Raw genomic sequence first — 24,970 nt, 5'->3', positions numbered from 1 at the left:
GAAGATGGCTGTGTCTCATGTTACGTTGTTTTTTTGTACACGCTGTGACTCTACAAATCACATGTAAATAGGAACATGTTGGTGTTATTTTGTCACTTTTGTCACAATTGGGAGCAGTAGGCTAGTTGGAACCAGTTACCTGCAGGATCTGTGCTGGGCTAAGCCAATGCTGGAGCCGTTAGGCAGCGTTACAGCACGCACGGAGATGAGAAGGGTATGTATGGACTTGTCTTACTCTGGGGGTTACAGTGAATAAGCTAAATTCCCAATAAGTCGGCGTGTTCCTTTAATACAACTGCGAATCCCTGTATGTGTCTGAAGACAGAATCACTGGGTTCACACTATTCACAGGCAGTTTGCTTTATCAGCTGTGTCAGCGCGCAGGAGGGGCACAATGTACACTTATCTGTACAGATATTCGGAGGAATAACTTTAAATAACAGATTAAAAAGGATCTTGGAATGTAAATGATTTATCAAGAAACCAATTTATTGCGGCTATTCATTTAAAATAAAAATAAAAGAATATATTAACTGACAATACTGGATATAGTCTATATCTGTGTGAATGTTTTTACCAGCTGGACATACTGTATGCTGAAAAGTCAGGATAACTGCCATAGATGATCAGAGCCCATGCTGTGGGCACAGCACCAGTGTTTTTATATGACAGCAAACTGCAGATGTGTTATCTTTTTCTTCTACTGTTAACTGATGCACCGGATCTTAACATGACGTACAAGTAGTAACAGTATAACAGCCTACACATACAACTGACACCTGGTCATGCAGATATGCCCATATATCTTACTAGTAATAGGTTTGGGGCAGCTCATTCTATTTGCCTACTTGACGTTGACATTTGTAAGCAAACGCCCTTTTCACAGATACAAAAATGGGTTGGACTCTTATATTTATGTGCAATAAAGTTATACAGAAGTATATTTAAACTTTAATGACGAGCAAAGCAGGAGTAACTGCTTTATTTAGCAAGTTTTTTTTTTTTTTTTTATTAATCAAGAAAATTGCTTCAAATTTGCATCCCTCCAGTTAAATAGAGACAAGCATTCCTTATATTCCATATTGACAAACCAAACTGGTACCAAAATAAATAAAGCTAATAATAGGATTGGTATGATTAAGAAAGATGGATAAAATAGCAGGGGCTCAATCCCATTCAGACCCAACAGGAAAGAATCTTAAAAAGGCTTATTTAGTATTGTATTGCCACCGGGAGGTGACAGACAAAGTCAATTGTTCATCTGGTAGGGTCAGATCCAACAGAATTTCTTTTATCAGAAGGACAGACGTCATGCATAGCTCAAGAGCTAGGGCATGATGCCAATACGGCCTGGACTATGTATGCAACTTCTGCTGGGGCCATGTGCACCCAAAATATGCACTAACAGTGCATGGAGCTGCTTTTAATAAAAAGATCCACCAAATAGCATACTTTATATAATTTAAAGCATGTTGTCAGCAAACCACTGTGGCTTAGTGGGATGTTTTGTTTTCATTTCATAAATTCTATTTGTAATAGCATACACTTCCTCAAAGCACAAGTAAGTGTCGTTCCACCAATGTTTTCTGGGCTGGAGCTAGCTTACTTTGGTGTTCATGTTCTGGGAGAACTCGAGGATGGTGTCCACTCTCGTCCAGGCATCCGGGTGCTCTTTTAAGTGTGTCAACACTTCTTGTGCCATTCTTTGCTGTAATGTAAATATGAATTATACTTTAGATGAAACACTGAGGTGCCAAGAAGAGACTTACAAATGCATTTTTAGAAAACAAGACAACAGTGATTTCTAGACTTGGATGTGCTGAACTGGAAGAATTAACATACAGTGTGTTTTAGGTCAGGTGTGGGTTAAAGAGAACTTGTGGCATAGAAAAACACTACTTGTCAAAAACGTTGGTTAATATCAAACATGTTACATTTTTACTCCAGGCATAAGTATGTTTTACTCTTACAGACACAACCACACTTTGTGTCAGATGGTTTATAAAGCATTTGTATACGTTTTTACAACATACCTGTGGCCCCACCCCATGATATAGACAGTTCACCACATTATCCAGCAGGTTGATATCCAGTTTCTGGTTGAAGTCCAGCAGCTGCTGTGCTGCATGGTCTGCTAACATTGTCATAATTGCTGGCATAGATCTCTGCAACAAGGACAGCAGAGGGAGGGGTCATGAGTGCACAGAACACATTTAACAGGCAAAGTCATGTGAACGGTGTGTTTAGAAACAATTCCAAACAGCTGACTACTAAACATCCCGCTAGACCCACCAGTGAGCTGTCATATTAAGAGGTTAAGCTCATGGTGTCACAAGTCTGTCACTGTTCAAAAAGTATGGAAAGGAAAGCATGGAGTATAGACTTAGGGACTAAGTACAGTAAGTAGGACTCAGGCAGCAAAGACAAATTGACTTAATTATCTCACCCAGTGGCTGGTAACACTAGACTGTTACTGTAAGAATAAATTAAAACCCCATGTAACCTTAATTGTATTGGTGTTAGGAGGGCATTTACCAGACTGGCAACACATTATTTTGCCTTACTATTTATTTGTAAACGGTTGAGTACACAGTTTTTTAAAACCAAAGTCAATTACATTTCCTCGTGGGTTTTAAACAAACAAATTAATACATAAATAGAGGCAGTCAGTGATCAGTCCGCCTATTCTCTTTTACAAATCAAGCACTTCTTTCTACGACCATGCAAAGAAGGTTAATCGAGCCACGTGCCGGATATACTGGGCGACGTCACGTTGTTTACATCTGTAAGGGACGGAGTTCACTCCTCCAAACACCGACCGCATCACAAGTAGCGGACAGTCGTGGTAAAAACAACAGAATAATGAATGCAGCTTACAACTGTGTTGGTAGTTACTAGCATTACCTATAACGCGACTAACGTAAACAGTAACGTCATGCAGGCGGCACTCGCGTACTTCACACAAAATGCTAACATTATCCAGCCTTTGCGCTATATCTCTAGCTAGCTGTTAAGCAGTGTGTCGCACAAACAGTTCACATGTGGCCATTCACTGCTGACTGCAACCACTCCCACCAAGGGAGGAGGGCGCCCATACATTTATTTTAGTCTGTATCTTTTAACACCGTTAAGAGAAGTTGGCGCTTTGTGTTGCGGCTACACTTAAGGAAGACAGGCAACGGTTAGTCCAAATAGTAGCTAGCTACATTTCGAGAGGCTTTACATTAACGTTACGTAGAGATAGCTAAAGTTAACATTGGCTACCGCTAGCTAGGTAGCTACAGAGCAACATCAACTTGACATCCGCTCACATCACAGACACAGGAGTGATGCTGTTGTGGTGAGAGGCACGGATTTAATCATACAGCGTTTTGTAACTTATGCATATGCAGTCTCGCACGTAACCTTGCAAGGTGAAGACTCAGTTAGTTATGCATTTTGTTAGGTTGAGTTACAGCACTTTTCCTGGCAGCCAACGTTAGCTAATCCTTATAAAGTGGTAACGTTAAATGCTAGCTAGCGAGCAGTCGATGGCTATTTGGTTATCCCACTGATGCTATTGCATTCTGAATTAACGTTAGCGTGTCTTTTCAGGAGCATTATGACAGGCTACGTAAACTATAAGATAGCACAACTTATACCAACAACACCAAATGCATGTTATTCATTGTAATATTCATTCATTGTACGTTACAGGTAAAAGCCAAGAAACGTTAATCACGGCATGGCAGGTTTGCACTTCATCCCAGTTACCTACCGAAAGTCCAAGGCTCTGACTGAAAAGAGTGGCGTTTGCCAGAGAAGCTAAAAGATTTAGATAGTCAGTAATTCAGTATCACTGTTGATAGAAAAGATTTCCTATTTCTGCAGCGTTGACTACTATATCCAGCTCCAGCAGTGAGTGATATCTGGCTGGTAAGAACCACTGATGTGGATTCCAAAACTACAATCACGGCAAACCCAGCAATATTTTACTCCGATACATTTTACGAAACTGAGTAAACCTTGATTCACTAATTAATTCGTTACTCTAATAATTTTCCAGCGGGGCGGTGTAGAGGTTGTGTGCCTGCGCCTCCTCTCCTCTCTCAAGTAACTAACTCGCAACCGGTTGAAACCGGTTCAGACTGGGAGATTCCATCTCGGTTTAGTTTTCAGCCGATGGCGCCGCGTAAAGTTTGGACTGGGGTTACGCCCACACCGCGTTGTGATTGGCTACGGCTTCGGCGGAGACTTCCTAGTTGGTGTCCTATTGAATGATTGAGCTGTCAGTTTATTTCAATTCGCTCAAGCGCCCACGCGACTACTCCGCCCGGAGAGAAAAAGAGGGCAGACTCCAATGCAGAATGGACTTGTACATGACTCCGCTTATCAGAATAGCGAATAAGTAAGCGACCAGTTTATTGCTATTCCTAAGGGTCAAGTTATATATTACCTTCATACATGTAAATACTACATAGCATTACTGAACGTGCGAATAATAGGAGGCGTAAAACTAATGCAATTTAATAATTGTATCCACTTAATACTCTCTGTGAAGGCTTTACTACTTTTAAACGCAAAATATAAACTGATATGACAGTGTCCGTGTCATGCAGGTTCACTGTTAGGTTGAATGATGTGATAAACCGCAAGTACCATTCATTTGCCTGTTGCTTGTAAGCTGGTAATTTTCCACCAGCCACGAGTGGGAGTGGTTACATGATCATGAACGCACGAGGTTAGAAAAACGACCTGGAGGAGAATATGTTCCCCCGAATGGGCAACAGTACCAAAGTGAACTATGGACTTAATAAATATACGTTGTCAGTAGCAGCAGGGACAAAAAAAATACAGTAGCGCTGTCAAAATTTTGCGACTTGAGAGCAATATGTATGCACCGCTGTCAATTGAGGACGCAAACATGACAGCGTTTTTTTTTCTCCTTTGTGGTCACGTGGTCCAGTGCGCTACTTGATGGAAAAATACTGGATTCGGTGTGTAGTGGAGACAGTACACAAACCTGTAAAGTCATTCAGGAAGGATTTTTCGAAGGGCGTTTGAGTCTTTACCCAGCAACACTGTCTACCACTCGTTTCTTTATGTCTTGGCGACCCATTGAAACATATATAAATAATTTGTTTTAATTGAAGTAGTCTGGTGCTAAAGTCATCTGTTATCCCACAATGAGTGTCATAATGACATGATGTGGATTTCTGATTGTAATGTAGGAAGGTGGAGAGTATCATGCCTCACCAAATCATTCAAAGAAAGTGTAACCTAAAATCTTATTGATTTTATTGAAGAAAAGTTGCATACACTATGCCATGTCAAATGTAAGCTATCTGTTATCTCACCTATTGTATATGTGCACAATTAAAGTGTCAGTGTCCTTGGATCAGTCTCACACTCCAGACAGTTGGCCCATGTCCAAGCCTTTGTTATTAACAAACAAGCTTTCAAAGCTTATTATTTATGTTTGGATTCATTAATGCCATTTGGTTTGCCCTCCATGCTGTCACATTCCTAGAATATTCTACCCTTTTGAAAAACAATAGTCTTGGAAAAGCCATTGTCTTAAGTTCAAGTTAATACACACAGTATTTGAGATAAGACATTTTCATATAGTTATCATATTGTTCACGAGGAATTATACAATAACGTTAATATCGTGATAATGGCAAAATTCCAACTTCTTGGCGTAATTGCCTGGTAATTTGGCATCTGTTTAGATGTGCACTTTGTTATACTGTTTATATTTTATAAGTAATTTTGAAGGCAAACTGTTATTGTTTATGCTGACATATAAAACTATAACACTTATTTGGTTGCAATTGTATGTTCTTAAAAATTAATATCTTGTTTTTGTTTTTTTGTCATAACAAGAACATCATAATTGCAGATATAGCCTGAAATATCATAATATTACATTAGGGCCATATTGCACCACCCCTAATATAGCTCTATATAACACTCTGCCCGGTGCTTTAACTGTTGTGGTTTATTATGTACATGTACTGTATGCTCACAGTTATCCACTTGTGATTTTAACTGTGATATCATATATGCAAACAAATAAGCATGCAAGATAAACTGCCATGTCTTCCGTAATGTTTTATCTAATCCACTGTATAAATATTTTCTCAATACCCACCCATTTTGTCTTAACTTCCCAAACCTGTGTGTGTGTGTGTGTGTGTGTGTGTGTGTGTGTGTGTGTGTGTGTGTGTGGACCCTCAACCATAGGCATGTACTGTAGGGAATGCATCAGGTATAGTTACTGGCAGTGAAGTCTCAGTGATTATTTAATAGGTGTCTCAACTCATACTATTGATGGAAAGTTGATTTTCATAAGGCAAAAAAATATATACTCAAAAACATCAGAGGAGTGTTCACTATTGCCTTTCACTCACAGTAGCCCGTACTTTATAAAGTTTACATCAGTCTTATAGAACTAAATATTTAAATGTAGTACTATGAAAATCCACTTCATTTCATTCAACTGCCTTCAGGCCCTCGCTGTCAACAGAGCTTCTCTTTTGGCACAGTGCTGGAATTTAGTATTAAATGTGTGAAGTTTTGGAGGTAAGCAACCACAGTCAGGCGTGAGCTGGTTAAATCTTGTTCTGTCTGGTCAGGGCATGGTAGTCCATTTACATATATTATTGCACCACAGGCAGTCAACTGAAAAAAACGTGTGATTTGTTGTGCTGGCTCATTCTGCTGTTGACGTTCAGCCTTGGCATATTCAACAGAAAAAGGAGAAATGAACTGTTGAACTATTCAGAGGTTTCACAATAATACCAACGTGACGACAAAAGTCAACATGCCAATTATATTTCAGGTGTCCTGGGCTGTTTTAAAACTGTAGAAGCATTACATGTGCTCAAACATTGGTGATAGTTGGTGCAGGAAATAATATCTGTTAATAAAGGACAAGAATACTCTGCCTTTTGATTAGCCTGCTACTCCAGTCAGGACCTTATTTAAACAAATAACAGCGCCATCTTCTGCAACTCAAGTGTTTTCAAATGACTGCATTTGACATGTAATCCTGGAGCGCCCTCTCCTGGGGAAAGGACATATTTAACAGTATCTCACTTTTAGCCACAGGAAAGATTATAAATTGCATGTAAACTCTGATATAAACCAACCAAAGTCGAATATAGAGGAGTTTTTTTACATAAAAATAAACCAAAGTAAAATTCAAACCTGTTCATTTTAAAAAGCACTGGTATTACTGTGACCTCTCCTCGATCTGGATTTTCTGAAGTTTTCTTTAAACTGAGATATTACCCTTATTGACTTTATCTATTATTAGGGAAATAAATTTAATAAGCATTTACATTTTTACGGACAGCTTAGTCAATTCATCAAACCAAGTGAGCCTCATTTACAAAGTTTAGGCAAAGACTTTGAAGCCTTCTATCTGAACAAAAATATAACAATTAGACAATATGTTGCCGAATTTTGTCCATATAGGAATATGGAGCTAGATTATTTCAGGGTGGTATGACATTTACGTTCACCCATAAACAATGGAGGTACTTATTTGCCTTCCAACAACCTTGTTTAAAAAAATCTATAATTCAGATTTTGATTTTGATACTTGTTTCTTTCTACATTCTAATGTCCTATTATCTCACCTGTGTAGTAGACATGGACTACTAATTGCTTTAGTGGTGTCTTTAGTGGTCAGTAAACATAAGTTGTATTTAACGCAAAACAAAACAATTTCTTACATGTCAGCTGCTGCCTTAATATATACTGTATATACTACATACTCTAGTATATAGAGGGTAGTGATTTTTACACAGCATGGTTCTGGCTGAAGAGATCAAATTCAATATAAAATTTTTGATTAGAGTGAGACGTATACTAAAAGTACCTCCCAATTAGGGCTGGGATATTGTGATATGAGACTAGATATCATCTTAGACTTTGGATATCGTAATATCCAAAAGTGTTACTGTTGTGGATTTCCAGGCTAGTATTTTCCTCTAATAACACAGAAAATAGTGAACAATGGACTCACATGGGCCAAGGTGACTTATTCTTATGTTGATGATGCTGCTGTGTCCGTGATGAAACTGGACAGCAACCAAAGCTTCCTTGTGGGTCCATTCCACCCCAGGGAGGTCAGAGAGGCCCATAAGAATGAAAGATCAGAAAGTCCCAGTGACCAACATCCCTGTCTCCTACAAGATAGCTTTAGAGACTTGTCACCACACACTATCCAGTCCGCCAGGCAAACTGTAACCACCAGTTTTCAGCCTGGTCTGAAAACATTTGAACTTGTATGTTTTCTTTTTTTTTCTGCTTTCTGGTGAATTTTGGGTGGCTATACTAATTTAATTAAAACTTATGGTTTTCATTTGTCAGAGTGTGTGTCTTCGTATTCGTAACTTGCCCAAAGAAGTCAAACGAAGTTACCAGGTGCTCAGTTTCCTCCCTCCATGCATGACCAATGCGAAGGTACTAACTCTTGAATTCAAGTGAGAAATGACATTCTCTCTGTTCAATCACAGCATTAGTGTGTTATACAGTGGTGTAGTTTTCACTTGAATCAAAGCATTCATCTGTGTTTTGTCAAAATAAAAAAAAATGTAATAACTCATTAATATGACCCTACAGGTGGATGAGAAAAGAGTTTTAGGGACACTTCCTGACATGTCCCCTTGTGGCTCATGGATTTAGAATTAGAATACACCTACACTGGCTCCAGACACCTCAGTGTTTCTTTTGAAAACAAAGAAGGTGCAGCACGCCCTGGAAAGGGGACAGCACACAGAAAACACTATCACTGGCACCAAGGTCTGCTCTAAATCCTCTGTGTGCTACAGGACCCCTGATACTGCCAAAGCTATAGCACAAGAGACACAACAAAAAAACAACACGATAATACAGCATAATATTAATATATACCTGTATCTCTTCCGAGTTGGGCGCAAAATTGAAATGATTAAATTGCGCAATCGACTGCTGAATCAACAGCTGAAAAGCTGTAAAAAGATTTGGAGAACACACAAGATGCTGCAAAGAGTAAAACATGTACTGTAGCTGTATTCAGTAATATGGGAATCAAAAGACCTAAAAGGCCTCACAGGTTTAAACTCATTTGAAACCATTAAACCCAACAAATTTTTGCAATCATCATTTTCAATGATTTCACACTACACACTGTTATATAGTCACATTCATGTCATATCATGATTCATGTGAGTACACACTGGCAAAAGGCCTTTGTGTCAATGTTCTGATAACTATAACAAAGATACATAGCTGGGGCATTTTCAAAATCAGATGACATGGTATTTTTTACTTAGGACCTCACTAATAAAGTGACAATATTTTGGGTATAAATAGAGCAGCAAAGGTTCAGCTAAATAAATAAATATATGTTCATGGGAGCATTATCAATTTTGCAGACTCTATTTTTCCATCTTTTACATTTACTATTTGTCCAGCCCTTGGTAGCCTATTCCTGTTAAATTTGACTTTTGACAGGACAGAAATACAATACAGAAATTAAAATTAGTCTACTAAATAGTTTGACTATACAAAAGACAAAGTCCAATGTGTAGGAATTTCTCCCATCTAGCGTTGAGATCATATATCGCAGTCAACTCTTTCGCACCACGCAGTTCAAAGTAGGTATTACAGCTACGGTAGCCTTCACGCTTCAAAAAGCCGGTCTCTTGCTCTTTTCAATATCCTTTTTCTTTTTCTGGGCGAAGAAGAAAACTCCTGTTGCTGAAATTTGGATTTTGAATACGTGTGGTCCTCCATGTTTCCTTCTTCAAACTTGCCGGGGCCGGGAAGATATACCATTTATATACCCTTTTTATATAGGACTTGAATGTGCAGACAAATACACATAAAAACCAGGGTTTTGTGCATAGAATTATTCATACAGTATGGTTTTATAGTTTTGTTCATGAGATAGTGTGACATCTCAATTTGCAATTACATGTGATGAACAGTTTAGGCTACAATACATGGTTTTGTATCAGTTTAAATGTTATTATTATAACACTAGCCATTTTTGTAACATACAATAAGGTCAGTAGTTGTTAGGAAAAGTAGGATTAATAAAATGTTATAGTCAGTATTTACTTTACACTCACACACTCGCACATACCCTTTATTCTGAAATGTTGAGTCCTGCAGGGTGTAGCCTTCATAATCCTTACTTGAGTTAGATGCACAATCTTATGTATTTGCAACACACGTTTAATTTTGTGTTAGTGGAGTTAGTGAGTTTCTGTTTTCTGGTTTAATATGAAGGATTTTGGTTAAAAGAAACACCACCGGACAGCAGTCAGCCAAATGCTGCACTTCTGCACAGCAGCCACTAGATGGACCTTTAGTTACTCTGAAGCTCTGAAGTAAGCTTCATATAGGTTATAGCTAAGTCTCATATTATATTGCTTTGTTAGTTGGGACTTTATTCTGAAGTTTCTAACTTCTAACTAAATGGAAGTTGATTCTTCTCAGATGAAAACATCTACAGAATACAAAGAGTGTTTTGTTAATCCCCAGTTACCAGAACCCTGTGAATTTGCTGACTCAACTGTGGTAAAGTTAATATAGTGTAATCATTTCCAAGTAAATAAATGATTAGTAACACTTTTATTTTATAATTAGTCTACAGATTATGTATCTATTTTGTCGTGCCTCTAACTATTCATACAACTTTACTTGCTTACTATCTCAGTGAGATTCCATTTTAATTTCATATCATGTATCAAACATAATCAGAACGGGATGTCGGCACTCTTAAATCTCCCTTACATTTCTTTTTTATAGCAATCTAAAATGCCTTCCTTTTTTTCTTTCTTTGTGGACTGCAGATGCGAGCACACACATTTTTTGTTAGAGAAAAAGTATGTCATTTAATAGGTTGTAGTTTTAATTCTACAAAAATGTCAAAGCAGCTCCAGTGGCAGAACAAAACTCATTGGTTGCAATAATCCTTTCTTCCAAACCTCAGGGCACGTTTATACTGTGTGTGTGTGTGTGTGTGTGATTGTGTAGTGGTTTAGTTGAACTCTGGAGTGTTTACTCGTTTGGCACAGTTCACTTGGTCAGGTGAAAGCATTTGAAATAAAGTAGGAGCAAAAAACAACCACAGTAAGACGGAAGCAAATATGAGTCCCAGCTCTTGTCCAAAAGAACTGCATTACAGCTCATTACGGGGTCGAAAAACAACTCAACAAGCTACAGGAAACAAGCTCAAAACATCAGTTTTTGCGTTGTTTCTATGTATTCCTCTTACATCTCACCAAAATGATGATTTGTTCTTTTTTACAATCCATCTATCACAGCCGCGCTAACTACCTGAACTACCTGTCTCATGTTCCTCTCCTGTTTACTTATCCTGTTTAACTTTCTGCTCACATGTCTCTCTGTCACATCTTCATAATACTAACTGAATGCCTGTTGGTCCCTATCCAAATGTTTTGACTGATATTGCTTATTGAACCCTGATATCAGGTTTCAGATTGGATTACTTCCAATTTATCTAATACTATGTAATAGGGAATATGATGTATTCATAAAGGGACACTGCATCCATTTAATACTGCCGTTTAAAAGGTTATGGGACTTGTGAGAGACAGATTAAATATTAAATATATATATATATATATATATATATATATATATACATATACATACAAACACATAAATATATATATATATACACACACACACTATGTTTTATTAGACTATTACTCTTTATAATGAGTAAACTGAACTTGATTATTAAAATTGGCGAAGTGCCCCTTTAAATCTGACCACTACCTACTCAAAATTGCAAAATATGGTCATGCTTTATAATACAGCCCACACATTACAGAGTTATTAAGTACACAGGGTACCAATAAAATACATACTGGGTACCTATACTGGGACAAATACAGTATGTAGGTCTAAGGGAAGAACACTTTTTATGTTTTGCCTTAGAATTTTCTAATACATATTTACATATGTACATATTTAAAAATGATGTGGTAGGGTAATATTATCCCTGCGTAACAACACAAGGAAAAGACGGGAATTGTAGGTATGTAAGTATATTTACACTCTTAAACAAACCATCAGGACAAAGCATTGAAAATATGGGAGAAAGCTCCTTTATTAATTGGAAGTGCAGTTTAAGTCCAACGAATGTGGGCTGTATTATAAAGCTTGTTCACATTATATTCTTTTGGCATAGAAATCCTCAGAGACCTTAGTTATAGTTACACTATCTACTTTTGTGGAAATCATAGCCCGGATTGATTCACTATGGGGTTCCTGGGTCAACAATGTGCTGTGGGCCCCTATTGACACCCCTATTTTAGCACCTTGTAAACCCAATATAAACAGAAATAATAAAGACCTTTAAACTAGATTTTATCTCCGGGCCCCCGTAGAAGGTCAAAGTCAAAGTGAAGTTTATTATCCCGCAAGGGGAAATTCATGCGGTCTGACATAGCTACTTAAAAGAAAAAGAAACACAACACCGTGGGGCCTCAAGTTCAGGTGCAATGCACATGTCACCCCTAGGCCCCTATCATTTCTGTTTATAATGGGTTTCAGTGGTGATTACATTATTAACAAAGATATTTACAATTTCTTCACAACTAATTGGTGAACTTTGTATCCCCTGAGGGTCTGGGGCAGTTGGCCACTTTGTCCAATTCGTGGTGCAGCCTTGGTGGAAATGGATTAGTTCCCCATTTGAATCAGATCAGGTTATGATCTTTATAAACAAGGGAAGCGTTGTATAAACTAGAGTTGGAATCAACTAACTCTACAAATAGCATGTATGCAATCAACTATATCAGAACTATCATATCAAAGCCTCTCACCACGCCTGTTTCCACATCTGCCTGTCTGCCATCTGCTCTACAGCTACTTCAATAATAGCATGCAGCTGCAAAGGAAGGAGGGGATGGGGGTGGAAGGAAAAACCCAGAGGGGCGAGAGGTAAAGGGAGGGCAGGCAGGCTGGTGGGTGGGTGGGTGGGGAGGGAGAAGAGAGGGAGGGAGGAAGAAGGAAGGAGGGGGCGGTGAAAGCAGAGCTGTGATGCAGACAGCGAATCACATGAGCAGGGATCTGTTTACAAACTGAGGGCTGTAGAAGAGAAGTGGAGAAGAGAGAGGAGGAGAGTGAATGTGAGAGGAAAACACAGGAGAAGAGCCTGGATATGCATTGACATTAGCCGCATTGTCTTCCTGTGTTGTATACTTCTCTGTGTTCTTTGTTCAGAGCAGAAGGCTGGGGAAGACAGGAACACTGAGGCTGCCTGCCTGCCTCTCTGCCTCTCTGACCGCCTCGTCGGCTAGCCGTGCTGCTGGGAAACCCATCCATGTCCTTCCCTTTGTGTCTCCATAATTGGCAAAGGCAGGTTTTCACAGCGAGAGAAGAATAAAGCGACGTGGAGATCTAAAAAGAGAGGAGAGAGAAGAAAGGAAGGGAGAAGAGAAAAGAAGAGGAGGAAAGGAGGGAGAGCCTCGTGACAATGTTTTGAAGGGGAGGCAAACCAAAAAAGCAGGGACTGCGCTCGGCCAGAGGTACATAACAGTGCTGTATGGGATTTGGAGTATATTTCCTCATACTGTCAGTGACATTGGTGTCTTTTTTTTTTCTATCCACCAAGCTCACAGGTTCATCTCCAAGACTGTTGTCTTTGTCTTTCAGTGGAAAATCCTCACTGCAGACTGAGGTTCAAATGAGCAGCTGGTTATTTTGGTAATGTCCTCTGGAGAAACTGGGAGTCTCTAATCAGTTCTGCTTACTCCAGACCACAAGGATTTAAGTCACTGCACATTCTCTCAACTATCAGGGTTAAACTAAGTAGTGGAAAAGTAGTGGATGTACAGGTCAAAGCTTGTGCTTTTGTGGAAACCAGACTTTGTGATATTGGAGAGATCATGACCCCAAAGATTTTTTAGGTTTACCAACTGAACATTCGCACATTTGATGCATCCAGTTCCATTGTGTAACGGTAAGTGCCCTGGAGCAGGTTGCACAGTTTTTTCGTAAATTCAAACTTAGCCTAGCAATAACGTAAGTGTTTACTAAATTGAGATTTAAATCACAGAGTTGCACCACACAAACTAGTTCTATTGCATATGTGCTTCGTCCTCTAACAGGCTTCGCTGTAGGTTTACCCATTGAGGGTATATATACATGCCATATCATATAAAACACCGGCACACCTTTTGCTGGGCTCTCTTTCACTTAGACACCTTGAGTGCAAACACAGCACTCGGTAAAACCTTCCATCACCCTCTGGTGTTGCTGAGATGTCCCCCTAAGCAAGTCCTGTTGTTTCTCGTGACTATTTCAGCCTGCTCGCTCCCTCTGCTGGGAAAGGAGGCATCTGCTAACTAGCTGCGGTACTATTACCACAAAGAAGATAACAAACTTGTCTTTGAGGAAGTTCCTGTGTCTTTAACGACATACCAGACACTTCTGCTTACTGCTAGGCTAGTGTCGCTCAGGCTACGTCACTAGCTGGCCAGTTCTAGCTACACAGTGACATGCTACAGTTGCATTTGCTAATTTGGCTTAGCAATAGCCGGCAAGCTGCTTCCCTCACTGGCCTGCTTGACAAGGTAACATACATTGGTTGATGTTCACTGCTGGCTTTGTTGCAACGGCCTTTTGTTGCTGGTGCCCAGCAGAGGTGTCAAAAGTATTCACATTCATTACTCAAGTAGCAGTATAGATACTAGGGTTTAAAAAGACTTCTGTAGAAGTTGAAGTATCAACTCAAGCTTGCTACTCAAGTAAAAGTGTAAAAGTACTGGTTTCAAAACTACTTAAAGTATAAAAGTAAAAGTAATGCCATTAAGGACAAAAGCGTAGGACGCGCCACAGGGGCCTATAGTGCACTACCCCACCTCCACAAAAACAATTTTTTCTAAAGGCCATAATGATTATATAAAACATATAATGTTATATTAATGTTGAAAAATTTGAGATGCACCTGTTTCAGCCGCATTTATGCCCATTGAAAATGAACCAATTTTAGTACAATGCAAATACATTAAAGAACCATATATGTGTACTACTGAGCATTAACATGTGTTTCATGGAGCGGAAGATATGATGACTAGTTACCTAGAAGTATTGTAATTAGCTCATCGTACTTGGGTGCGCAGAGTTTGCAGCACATTCGAAAGGAGTTGTTTTTGCATCGTACCATTTCGAAAAATTCTTCCAGGCACAGCCAGGAATGTAGAAGTGTTGGGTGGTCTTCCTGGCTATCAACCTCCTCGCTGGTGCTCGGTTGGGACATTTCACTCAAGTTCTCTTGATTCTCTGCCACAGACATCTTTGTACTAGGCTACATACGTCTGTTATTTCCTTGCTAGAGTGTGACGTGATTTGTGACATGTGCAGGTGCAATGGATCGCGTACAAACCAATAGGGTGTCGGAATGGTATATGTTTATACTTCTCATCCAACCACAATCAAATTCACTCTATTCGGATGGCACGATTTATTTGGATAGGTTTTTCACGCGGTCTCTGGCCTCCAGCCAATAACAGACAAGAAGAAGTTGGTTGAGTCATGAATACGCATTGTGGAAGTAGCCTACGTGCTAACATTGCTGCAGTGATGGCTCAACCAGCTCCTTCTTGTCAGTTATTGGCTGGAACACTGTTTGTTATGGTTCGTGGTGCAGGTTGGCGCAGTTTGTTTTTGTTGTCGTTTGTGGAGCCTGGGCTGTCTTCAGAGACTGCGTTTTTTTACAGTGCGTTCATGGGACAGGCAGCTAGCGGATAGTGAGGAGATGTTTGCTGTATGTGACAAAAAATGTTGTAGTCTAAAAAATGCGTCACATCACTTAGAGCACCTTTAAGTAAGGTAACGAAGTATTTGTACTTTGTTACTTGACACCTCTGGTGCCCAGATGGTGGAGCCAACTTCTGAATAGAGATGGCCCAATACCATTCTTTTGCTTCCCGATACGATTCCGATACCTGAACTTGCGTATCGGCCGATACAGAGTACCGATCTGATACTGTGTGTCATATATTTTATTATGTTTTAACAGCTGTGTACTACTATCCCTGTATGGATGTGATATGATTTCTATCTTTGTTGTTGGTCTGGCTCAGGTTAAACTCTTTGTGAAACATGAACAAACACAAACAATGAATGCCACAGAACTTTCTTTTATTATCCAGTTTGACAGTCAGTTATAACGGAAAAAGAACATAAATAAACTAACGTAGATTTTCTTTAGGGCTTTATTACGTGGTATTGGATCGGTGCATAAACTCCAGTACTTCCCAATACCGATACCAGCGTTTTAGGCAGTATCGGAGCATCTCTACGTCTGAATTTCATCTATTTGGTCCGAAAACATTTGGAAAGTTAAGAAGACCCGCACAATTAAATAATTTAATCCCCATTCAAGTTAGTGAAGCGCTAAACTGGAAGTAGCCGGCAGAGGTCTCTAGCGCGCCGGCTCTATGGGCCGCACAAAGCAGAAGTAGTGCCGATCATCTGGATAATTTTTGACTCCATGTTGGCTTCATGAGCCACTCAACAACTCTGATAGGAATGAACGGGGCTCTGCCTCGAACGCTGTATCCAGTTCTTATAATACATCCATGGGTTAAACGAATAGTGAAGCCCGTTAGAGGTCTATGCACCTACTCAAAGAGTTGGAGTTACATCCAGGTAACTACTATTTCTTTTGCTGAGATTAGTTGTTACTAAATGTTAACACCCAGTAACTGCCAGGTGTAACTGTCAACTAACTGATAAAGTGTCAGAAGGACTTCCCACACCACTGGATTTATAAATAGCTGCTACAACCCAATCCTAATTTTATACACAAAGTTTTGACATGACCAATAAGAACCATGATCATAATGAGTTTATCAGGCCTATGTGTTTTACCACTGACATGACCTCAAACATATTCCAAAAAACAACTGAGACCTCTGAAGGAAGTTGTTATACAGTCAGGTTCTATCATTTTCCAGCCAAAGTTACTCTTCCTGTTTACCAGTATTCAGACAATCCTATGCATTTGCACAGTGGCCTACCTTTCAGTGCTTCACTATCAATGATTTACTAACATTGTGCTAAGATTACATCTGCTTCCTCCTTCACCCAAACCTCTTGTAAAATCCGCCCACCTCCCAAACTGTAAAAACGAAGATTGCACCCTCCTTCCCTGACCCCTGTCCATTACAGAATTACTTTTGAACCGGGAGGTCACCATCACAGTATAAGTTGTGCACTTAAGCTTAAGAGTTTCTGTGGTTTGAGGCTGTATCGTGTGGAATTAAAACTTACAAGTTCAAGCCCCTCAGGCTAAACTAAAAAAAGGTAGGTGCCAATTGCAGTTAAAAGAAAAAAGTGTCAACAGTTATTTCCACAACTCAGTTCTCTCCCTTTCTCCCACTTTCTCACTCACTTCTTATTTACACACAAAATTATAAATTAGTCACCTCCATAGCTGTTATTACACACTGCCTCGTCTACAGATGCACTTAAATCTCAACTTTCACCCAAGTTCAAAAACTTTGTGCAGCTCAAGAATCCTGAACATGTAAGCAGCATTGCATTGCAATTTGAAATATGAGGCTTCACAGATGCAGTGTGGTGCATGTGCACCAGGCCTTACAAGTTACACAGATACGTACACCGCATCCTCGCCATAGGAGGTGGATACAGACAGGGTGATGTATGATGGGATACGTTTGGCATGAAGACCTGTGTGGACCATGGAAACACGATGGCAAAGCTAAGTGGGCTAATATCCCAACAAGTGGACACAAAGATTACAGAAAGGGCCATTGTAGACGACCTATGCTCCACTAAGAGTGAAGGGGTTTACTGTAACTTATCCATCTGGGGACAATCAATTATGTCATTCCCTTGCACAATAATCTTATCCACCAGAGCTACACCTAAACCTAATTCTAACCTTATAGATTTATCGATTTTTAGAAAGGCTAAAATAAAGTGTCAAAGTTGTAGACGACCATCTTTGTGCACGTTGGGAACCCAAGACGGGAAAGAAATAGTCCAATAATCAGATCATTCATGAAGAAATGAAACATGGAAGCTCACCCACACTACTCTAAATGTATGCTACTAACATCATTCAAAGTGATAAACAACATGACTAAATCTCTCAAAGCTTTCAAATGGATTCACCATCTTCAAATGCCATGTGTAACACTCTTTATGCACTCTGTGTGGAAATTCATACAATTTGTCTTTGTCATTTCTGCTGAGTTTCTAAATGCCACATTGACGTAGGCTACATTCCTTACATGTCAATCAACTGACAGCTTTGTTTACGGCAGCTATTCATGTTTAAAAAATGACATTTTCATATGTTGTCAAAATGCATTCGAAAAAGTGAATGTGTAATTGCACTATTGCCAACGTTAGGCTTTGTGCATGAGTGCCTTGTTCTTTGTGTGAAGACAAACTTGAGATAGTTTGGATTCACTTACTGGCCAATGCCAACCTTTCTTGAAAATATATGTTGATAAGATGCAGTTTGATAAATATTTAATGTCAAAGTTGTTAATACTTCAGTGTGTAGGAAGGTTGCCTCCACACAAGTATGCATGACTATTTGTAATGGTATAAATACATAGTCAATGGATAGTTCGGAATGTCTTTTTCTAAATGTTGTTTTAGAGGCTTTTCACCCTGACAAGAATCTGAGGGAAATGCATTTTCTCATTATAAAATGCACCTGTGATTGCTGTGGTGGTAAAGCTTCAGCTGTATCGATACAATATCTTTTGCTCCTGTTTACATTCTGTCATCTTTTTTTTCCTGTCAGGGTCTATGTGTGACATTGGATTGCAGAACTCCGACCCTTACGGCAAGATGACATCTGAAGAGCTCTTCCACCTGCCGCTCAACATCTATATCATCATCCTGGGCATCGGCCTCTTCATCCTCATGCTCACCCTTTTCTTCTGTTGCTACCTGTTCAGGTACAACACAACAGACATGACTGGGTTAGAGCTCCTGTACAGGATTCACATAGTCAGACTGCTGTACTGGACTAGTGTAAAAATCAGACATAACTCAGTAATTTCGTGCACTTCTCACTGGAGACATCGATCCAGTTTAACTCCACGGTCTGTCAAATATGCAGTGAAATCTGCCTCAAAAGGAAATTTGTCATTTTGAAGCTCTCACAGATCATTAACCTGAGTTCCTCACATAAATTATTTTCTGATCTTCTGATCTATTCTTATTTATTTATTTTTTCTTTCATTTTCTCTCATCCTGCCTGAACAATTTTAGTTAGTGATATTCTGTATTTTTCTTTCAACAACCCTCCTTGCATACAATATATCTGTTTTTCTTACCCGTAGAGGGGGAGAGCAAAATATCTATACTCAGTAGAGACTGAGTTTTAATATTTGAATGAACTACAGTTAGTTGATTCCGGTAATCTGTCAATGCAGAGGTCTGTCATTGTATTACATGATGCTTTGTCTGTTATTTGACAGACGTTCAGGTGAAAGCTGTTAATATAAAGGCAATTACAGACAGCTGGATTAGATCAGTGAACTGCTGTCAACCTCTGGAAAAAACCTGTTCAAAGTTTACCTTTGCTAAGGAGGTTATGCTTTGTTGATTTATTTGGCCGATATCTGACGATATCTGACAAACCTATTACGGACTGTGGGGTTATTTGAAGTTGGGAGAAATGTTTAGTGTTAGCAAAGTCAGAAGCCAGCAAAGTTTTTGGTTTAGTCAAAGTTGTACTTGTTCACTGAGCCCATAATAACTGTAATGCATTTACGCTTTCAACAATTTATGATCAACTTAATAAAACAGAATTTCAGTCAGAATTCTTCTACAAGGGCACGTTCTTGAAAGTGTTACAGATATGTTCGTGGTGAGTGTAGATGCACAGGCTGTTACTTGAATTTGACATTGTGTGAATTCCAGGGCTGCTTGATGCAGTATCTCAGCTGATTCCCACAGCATGACAAGACGTGTCCTGAAGAAGACAGATATGGAGCACCAGGCACATAATAGAATTTTTTAAATTCTAAATTACAGCATGATAAGTTAGTTTTTTGTGCTCCACAGGCTCAGGAGACAAGGTGCAAGAGAACAGTTTGGCTACAATGAGGTAATGGGTTAATAAATATCCAGTTTGACTAGTGTCAAATTTTCATTCATACTATATTTATTTGCTTTTTTTGTCTGCATTTTGTCACAAATCTGTTCTTGTCAACAGGTTGTTTTGAAAGGAGCGGGGAAGAAACTGAGCCTTCTTGGTGTAAGTTGAATACAGAGTGAATGGGAGCACAATGCTAACTGGCTAATGGGACGAAATGAATGTGGAAAACCTACTGTGTGTGACTCAAGTATTTAAAATGTAGAAAAATTAAGAGATGGCTACAGTTTCCAGTAACACATTTACTGCTGTGATGAGCTACACTGAATCTGTAATTTGTTAGAAAAACAAGTATTTTTCAGTTATTCCTGTTGGCAAAGTTGTCCAATTATAGCGTAAATAAATATTGCACATGTAATCAACGTCTGAGTTACTGCTGTAACTGAAGTTCAGAGGATAACCACACAACCAAACATTATATATTCCTTTCTATGATTTTCCTTTTACCATACTTCATTTAGGCTATTTTTGAAGATGGTTCTGTCTGCTTGGCTAGACACAGCAGTCAGCTACTCCCTGGTACACTGTTGCAAATACATGACAGTTCTTCTGGCTGTCCCAGTTCCATACTACAAAATAATTGTGACCAGGTTTTGGAAAAGTGAGAAAAATTGAGTGGTGTTGTAAGACAAATTCACACAACAGAAATAGGAGCTACTCACAGCTAGCAGCACACTGTAACTCACAGGAATCACAGGAGAAGATCTCCAAAAAAAACAAGTATTTAATCTTTGGACAATCATTTTTGCTTTATCTTTGCTAAACTACCAACATTGAAATTGGCAGGAAGCTAGTCTGACATAGTAGTTAGGGTTAGAGTGTACATTTTTCTTATACTACTAAATATATAGTACTAAATGCAAAAACAGAAAATAGTTTTGTACATACTCTTAATATGAAGATGGGGTGATTAGGCACTTATCAAATTGCAGTGCAGTCATGGAAAGTTTTATTGGGGATTATTTTAGCAAAGAATCACACAGTCTAGCTGCTGAATGGATGCATTATGGTTCTGTCTTTGTAAATGCTGTTATGATAGTGCTTGTATAGGGACATTCTGTATTAACGGTAAATAGTTCAGGTGTCGGTTATGAACTGATTTTATAACCTGTCATTTCCCCTTTTCAGCAAACATGTGCCGTGTGTTTAGAGGAGTTTCGCAGCAGGGATGAGCTTGGAGTGTGCCCATGTTCCCATGCCTTTCACAAGAAGTAAGTTCTACAGCCCTGCTTAGTCATTTTCAAACTTTGATGAAATTGGACAGCTGACTCCGTATTTGTAAACATGCAAAATGTATTTCAAAGGTACAGTCATTTTAAAAAAAAAACTCCAGACTTGATTCATTTGTTTAGCTGTTTCACAAATTGGTGATCACGCAGCTAATTGTATTGACTCATGATGATGCATGACTGAAGATGCAAACAGTCTTCCATTGAAACCATGTGGAATAGCACTTTTGGAACAGCCATTGGGTCTGCAAAATCCATTGTCAGTGGCACCATAGGCCTTGCTTTTAAAACCACAAAATATGATTCTAGCCTTGGTTTCTTAACATTTTGGTAAATACTTTGAGATGTGCAACAATCTTGACTAACCAGTTTGAAGGAGTGACTCAAAAATAATTGCACTTTTGATGGACTTCTGCCTTCAGGTTAACTGATGAAGCAGTCAGAGAAGTAATGGAATTCAGGAAAACGTTATTGAGCTAATTTTTCTGCGGAAAATGAAGAGCAAATTCCTGACAACATATGTCCTTACATGTTTGAGCATGAGCATGCTTTAAGCAACAGAGACCTGTTTTTGCCCTGCAGCATAGGTGTGACATTAGACATTAACAGTGCTTTTAGACCGGTTTGCTCGTCCTTCTGACTGATACTTCTCTACCTGTATCACCAGTACCTCCTGCACTGTGTACATATCCTGTACGTCTGTCTGCTCAGTCCTGTTTTACAACTGTTAATTAAGCAGTTTTAACTTCTTTTTCTTGTGATTCATAAAGTTTCCACCTGGACCCATCTGTATAATTTTTCATACTTTGTCTTCCTTTGAAATGACAAATTAGGTAATATGTCTCTCATCTATCTGCTTTTCTCAGGTGTCTGCTAAAATGGTTAGAGATCCGCAGTGTCTGCCCCATGTGCAACAAGCCCATTTGTCGCCTCCGGCCTAACCCCCCACAAGCACCTGAGCGGCCACAGAGTCTCCTGGAGGTCTGAGAGGGGAACATATGTAACAAAAGCACCTCTCCAGATAGTTGACACCTTGTCACCTGTAGTTTTAGTAATGCAAACATTTCTTCAAGGCAGAGCTACTCTGGAAGTAGAACTTATATAATTGTCTGAGTTAAACAGTAAGTGCAGAGCCTAAGGGGCCTACCTGGTAAACTATATGGGGGGAGATTGTAACACTGAGACAGAGGTGGTAATGCTAATTCATGATTAAGGCTAACTATCAAGCCTAGATACTGCAATCTTCAGTACATAGCCAGATGTTTAAGCTAAGTGCCTTAAAGCTGCAGATCCTCTCAATGAGAGATGACACCCGTCAGCACTGGGCACAATGATGAGGATTCATGCATGCATGGAATCCAGTTTACTCCTCATTATAGATAAGTTATGTAGGAAATGGTGAATGAGTTGTGGCCAATTGTCCTAAATTGTCTGGCGCCACTTAACTGCCAAGCTAACAGTGAGACATCCATCCTAAACTCCAGGCTTCAGAAAGCTCCTTCTCAATTCTACTTTAACATTTGTTCTACAGTCTATTTTGTTAACAATATTACCTTTTTAAATGGGCTTCAGTTTACTCAATTACTTGTCTTGCAGCAAAACTGTGGTTAGCTTCACCCACTGAAGTTTGATTTGGTTATCTGTTGAGGGGAAACTTTGTGGGGGAGAAAGGATTTACAGCACCACATGTGACATCAAGACATCAGCATTTACCATCACCATTATGGCATCATTACCAAAAACATATCGCTGGCATCATTATCAGAGAGAGATAATACCAGCTAGTTGGGAAATGTTCCAATTCCTCATTTAAGTGGGGTCAGATTAGACAGCTTCTATGTGTCTTCTACTTTTGTGTCACCCAAACAGTGTGTTGGTCCCTCAGCATGGGGATTGTTACTGCTGTAACCCAACTAAAAAAATAATTTCTGCCGCCAGAGCAGCTCTGCCTCTGAGAAATGTCAGTCTGCTCGTTTTTTTACTTTTCTCAACAACAAAAAAATGACATGCAGTGCCACATGAATATGATGTGTCTCAGTCTTTCACCGCAACTTAAGAGCCCGAAGCTTAGAACGAAGAAGATTCAACCCCCTTTGGGTTATTGCTGCCCAAAAGTTGATGGTAAATGCAGAGACTGTGATGAAAGATGTGCAGTTGTGGAAAAGAGGACTTTTAACAAAACAGGACAGTTGTAAACTAACAGGAAACATGGCTATGTGTATTTTACCTATAACCTTTCATTGTCTGAGCTAAATGGCAAGACATATATTGTCATATGGGACCTGATAGAAACTACAGGCAACGACATTCAGCTACAATTAATGGCCAACCAGTACATTAACACATACATTTTAAGTTATTTCTAAGAAAGTGTTTTGTATCATAACAGGCTTACAGTTAAAGGTATTGTGCGTCAGTGATGCTAAAGCACGTTGAATGTCATTTGTCAGTAGTAATAGTTGGATGTCATTGTTGCCAGTGGGACAGATGACATCTTAGCTCCGCTCTGTACTGTGGTGATATAAATAGACACACTGCACTGATATGAAGAGCCTGTTTCTTGTCTGAGTGAGGTGCACCATAAACAGCATTCTCTGTATGTACCATGTAATATATTATGAGTACTGTGTAAATTGTAAATGCAATTTTCTGATTTTAGAAAAAAATATATAACCAGTGTTTTGATATAGTCATTTGGATCCAAGTCTTTTTTTCAAGTATTTTGCTATTGGTGCCCTATTTTTGTTTTAGGTGGTTTTGGTTGATCTTACCAATGTGAATGTGACGGAAGGATTTCCACCAAAAAGGTGCCCCCTCTGATATAAATGTGCCTAAAAAAAATCTTTATACCTTAAAGGTCCCATGACATGGTGCTCTTTAATGCGCATATTAATGTTAACCTCATAAAGTGATATTTTCATGCCATGGGACCTTAATTAAAAAAAAATAGTTGTTTTTGTTCATCATTTTCCAATAAAATTCCAGCAGGCTGTGTGCTATGAGGGTAATGCTAGAGTTACTGCTACTGGTAATTATGAACTGTTTTTATTTGATATTGTGTAGCCATGGTAGCGGTGCGTAAGTCCAGGGATGGCAACATCTGTCTGTTGGTCAGTCAGTCAGTTGATCCACCATTCTGGTCCAGGCTGAACATCTCTCTCTCTTAACAACTACTGGATGAATTATCATTACATTTTGTGCAGATATTCATGATCCACAGAGGATAAATCATACTGACTGCTACTAATAGTGGATCCCCTGACAATTTTTTTTTGTGAAATATCGTGACGACTTTTGGATGGATTTTCATTACATTTGGTACAGACATTCATTTTCTCCTCGTGATGAACTGTACATATACATGCAAACCTCAGCTGTATAGCATACTTTGTGTTAACTATGTTAGCATGCTGACCATAGACGGTATAAAATAGATGCTAACACTAAACAAAGATGGTAAACACTGGGCTATACCTGCTTAACATCAGCATGTTAGCATTGTCATCGTAAGCAAGTTGGAATGCTGACATTCATATTTAGCTTAAAGAACCCATCTGTGAAAATGAACTGCTCCTGG

At 39.1% G+C, this 24,970-nt stretch overlaps 2 protein-coding genes across 6 annotated transcripts in view; one reads left to right on the top strand and one right to left on the bottom strand.

The window, feature by feature from the left end:
• xpo1b (exportin 1 (CRM1 homolog, yeast) b) overlaps window positions 1-4,688 on the bottom strand; it is a 29,554-nt gene extending 24,866 nt beyond the window's left edge. The window contains exons 1-3 of one of the 3 annotated variants that reach the window (XM_028603067.1): window positions 4,639-4,688; window positions 2,034-2,165; window positions 1,607-1,708 (exon numbers count right to left, since the gene is read on the bottom strand). In XM_028603067.1, coding sequence (XP_028458868.1) covers window positions 1,607-1,708; window positions 2,034-2,165; window positions 4,639-4,641 — 237 coding nt within the window. In that variant the 5' untranslated portion in view covers window positions 4,642-4,688. Of the gene's footprint in view, window positions 1-1,606; window positions 1,709-2,033; window positions 2,166-3,757; window positions 4,190-4,638 lie in introns of those variants that run through there. The other 2 variants (XM_028603068.1, XM_028603069.1) reach the window with 2 other exon arrangements.
• Window positions 4,689-13,072: 8,384 nt separating this feature from the next.
• On the top strand, window positions 13,073-24,086 carry si:dkey-51a16.9 (RING finger protein 122). 3 transcript variants are annotated; one of them, XM_028604172.1, is made up of 6 exons: window positions 13,073-13,541; window positions 18,803-18,959; window positions 20,074-20,116; window positions 20,225-20,266; window positions 21,293-21,375; window positions 22,260-24,086. In XM_028604172.1, the coding sequence occupies exons 2-6, from the start codon at window positions 18,808-18,810 to the stop codon at window positions 22,378-22,380; spliced, it is 441 nt and encodes a 146-aa protein (XP_028459973.1). In that variant the 5' UTR covers window positions 13,073-13,541; window positions 18,803-18,807; the 3' UTR covers window positions 22,381-24,086. The 3 variants fall into 3 exon arrangements, with proteins under 3 accessions (XP_028459973.1, XP_028459972.1, XP_028459974.1); XM_028604171.1 differs by having other exon boundaries at window positions 13,073-13,975; XM_028604173.1 differs by lacking the exon at window positions 13,073-13,541 and adding an exon at window positions 14,210-14,588.
• The last annotated feature ends 884 nt before the right edge of the window (window positions 24,087-24,970 follow it).

Source organism: Perca flavescens, chromosome 17 (genome assembly GCF_004354835.1).
Source record: "Perca flavescens isolate YP-PL-M2 chromosome 17, PFLA_1.0, whole genome shotgun sequence".
NCBI classification, from domain to species: Eukaryota; Metazoa; Chordata; class Actinopteri; order Perciformes; family Percidae; genus Perca; species Perca flavescens.
Note: the sequence above shows the minus strand (reverse complement) of the source record. Positions and strands in the feature narration are given on the sequence as shown.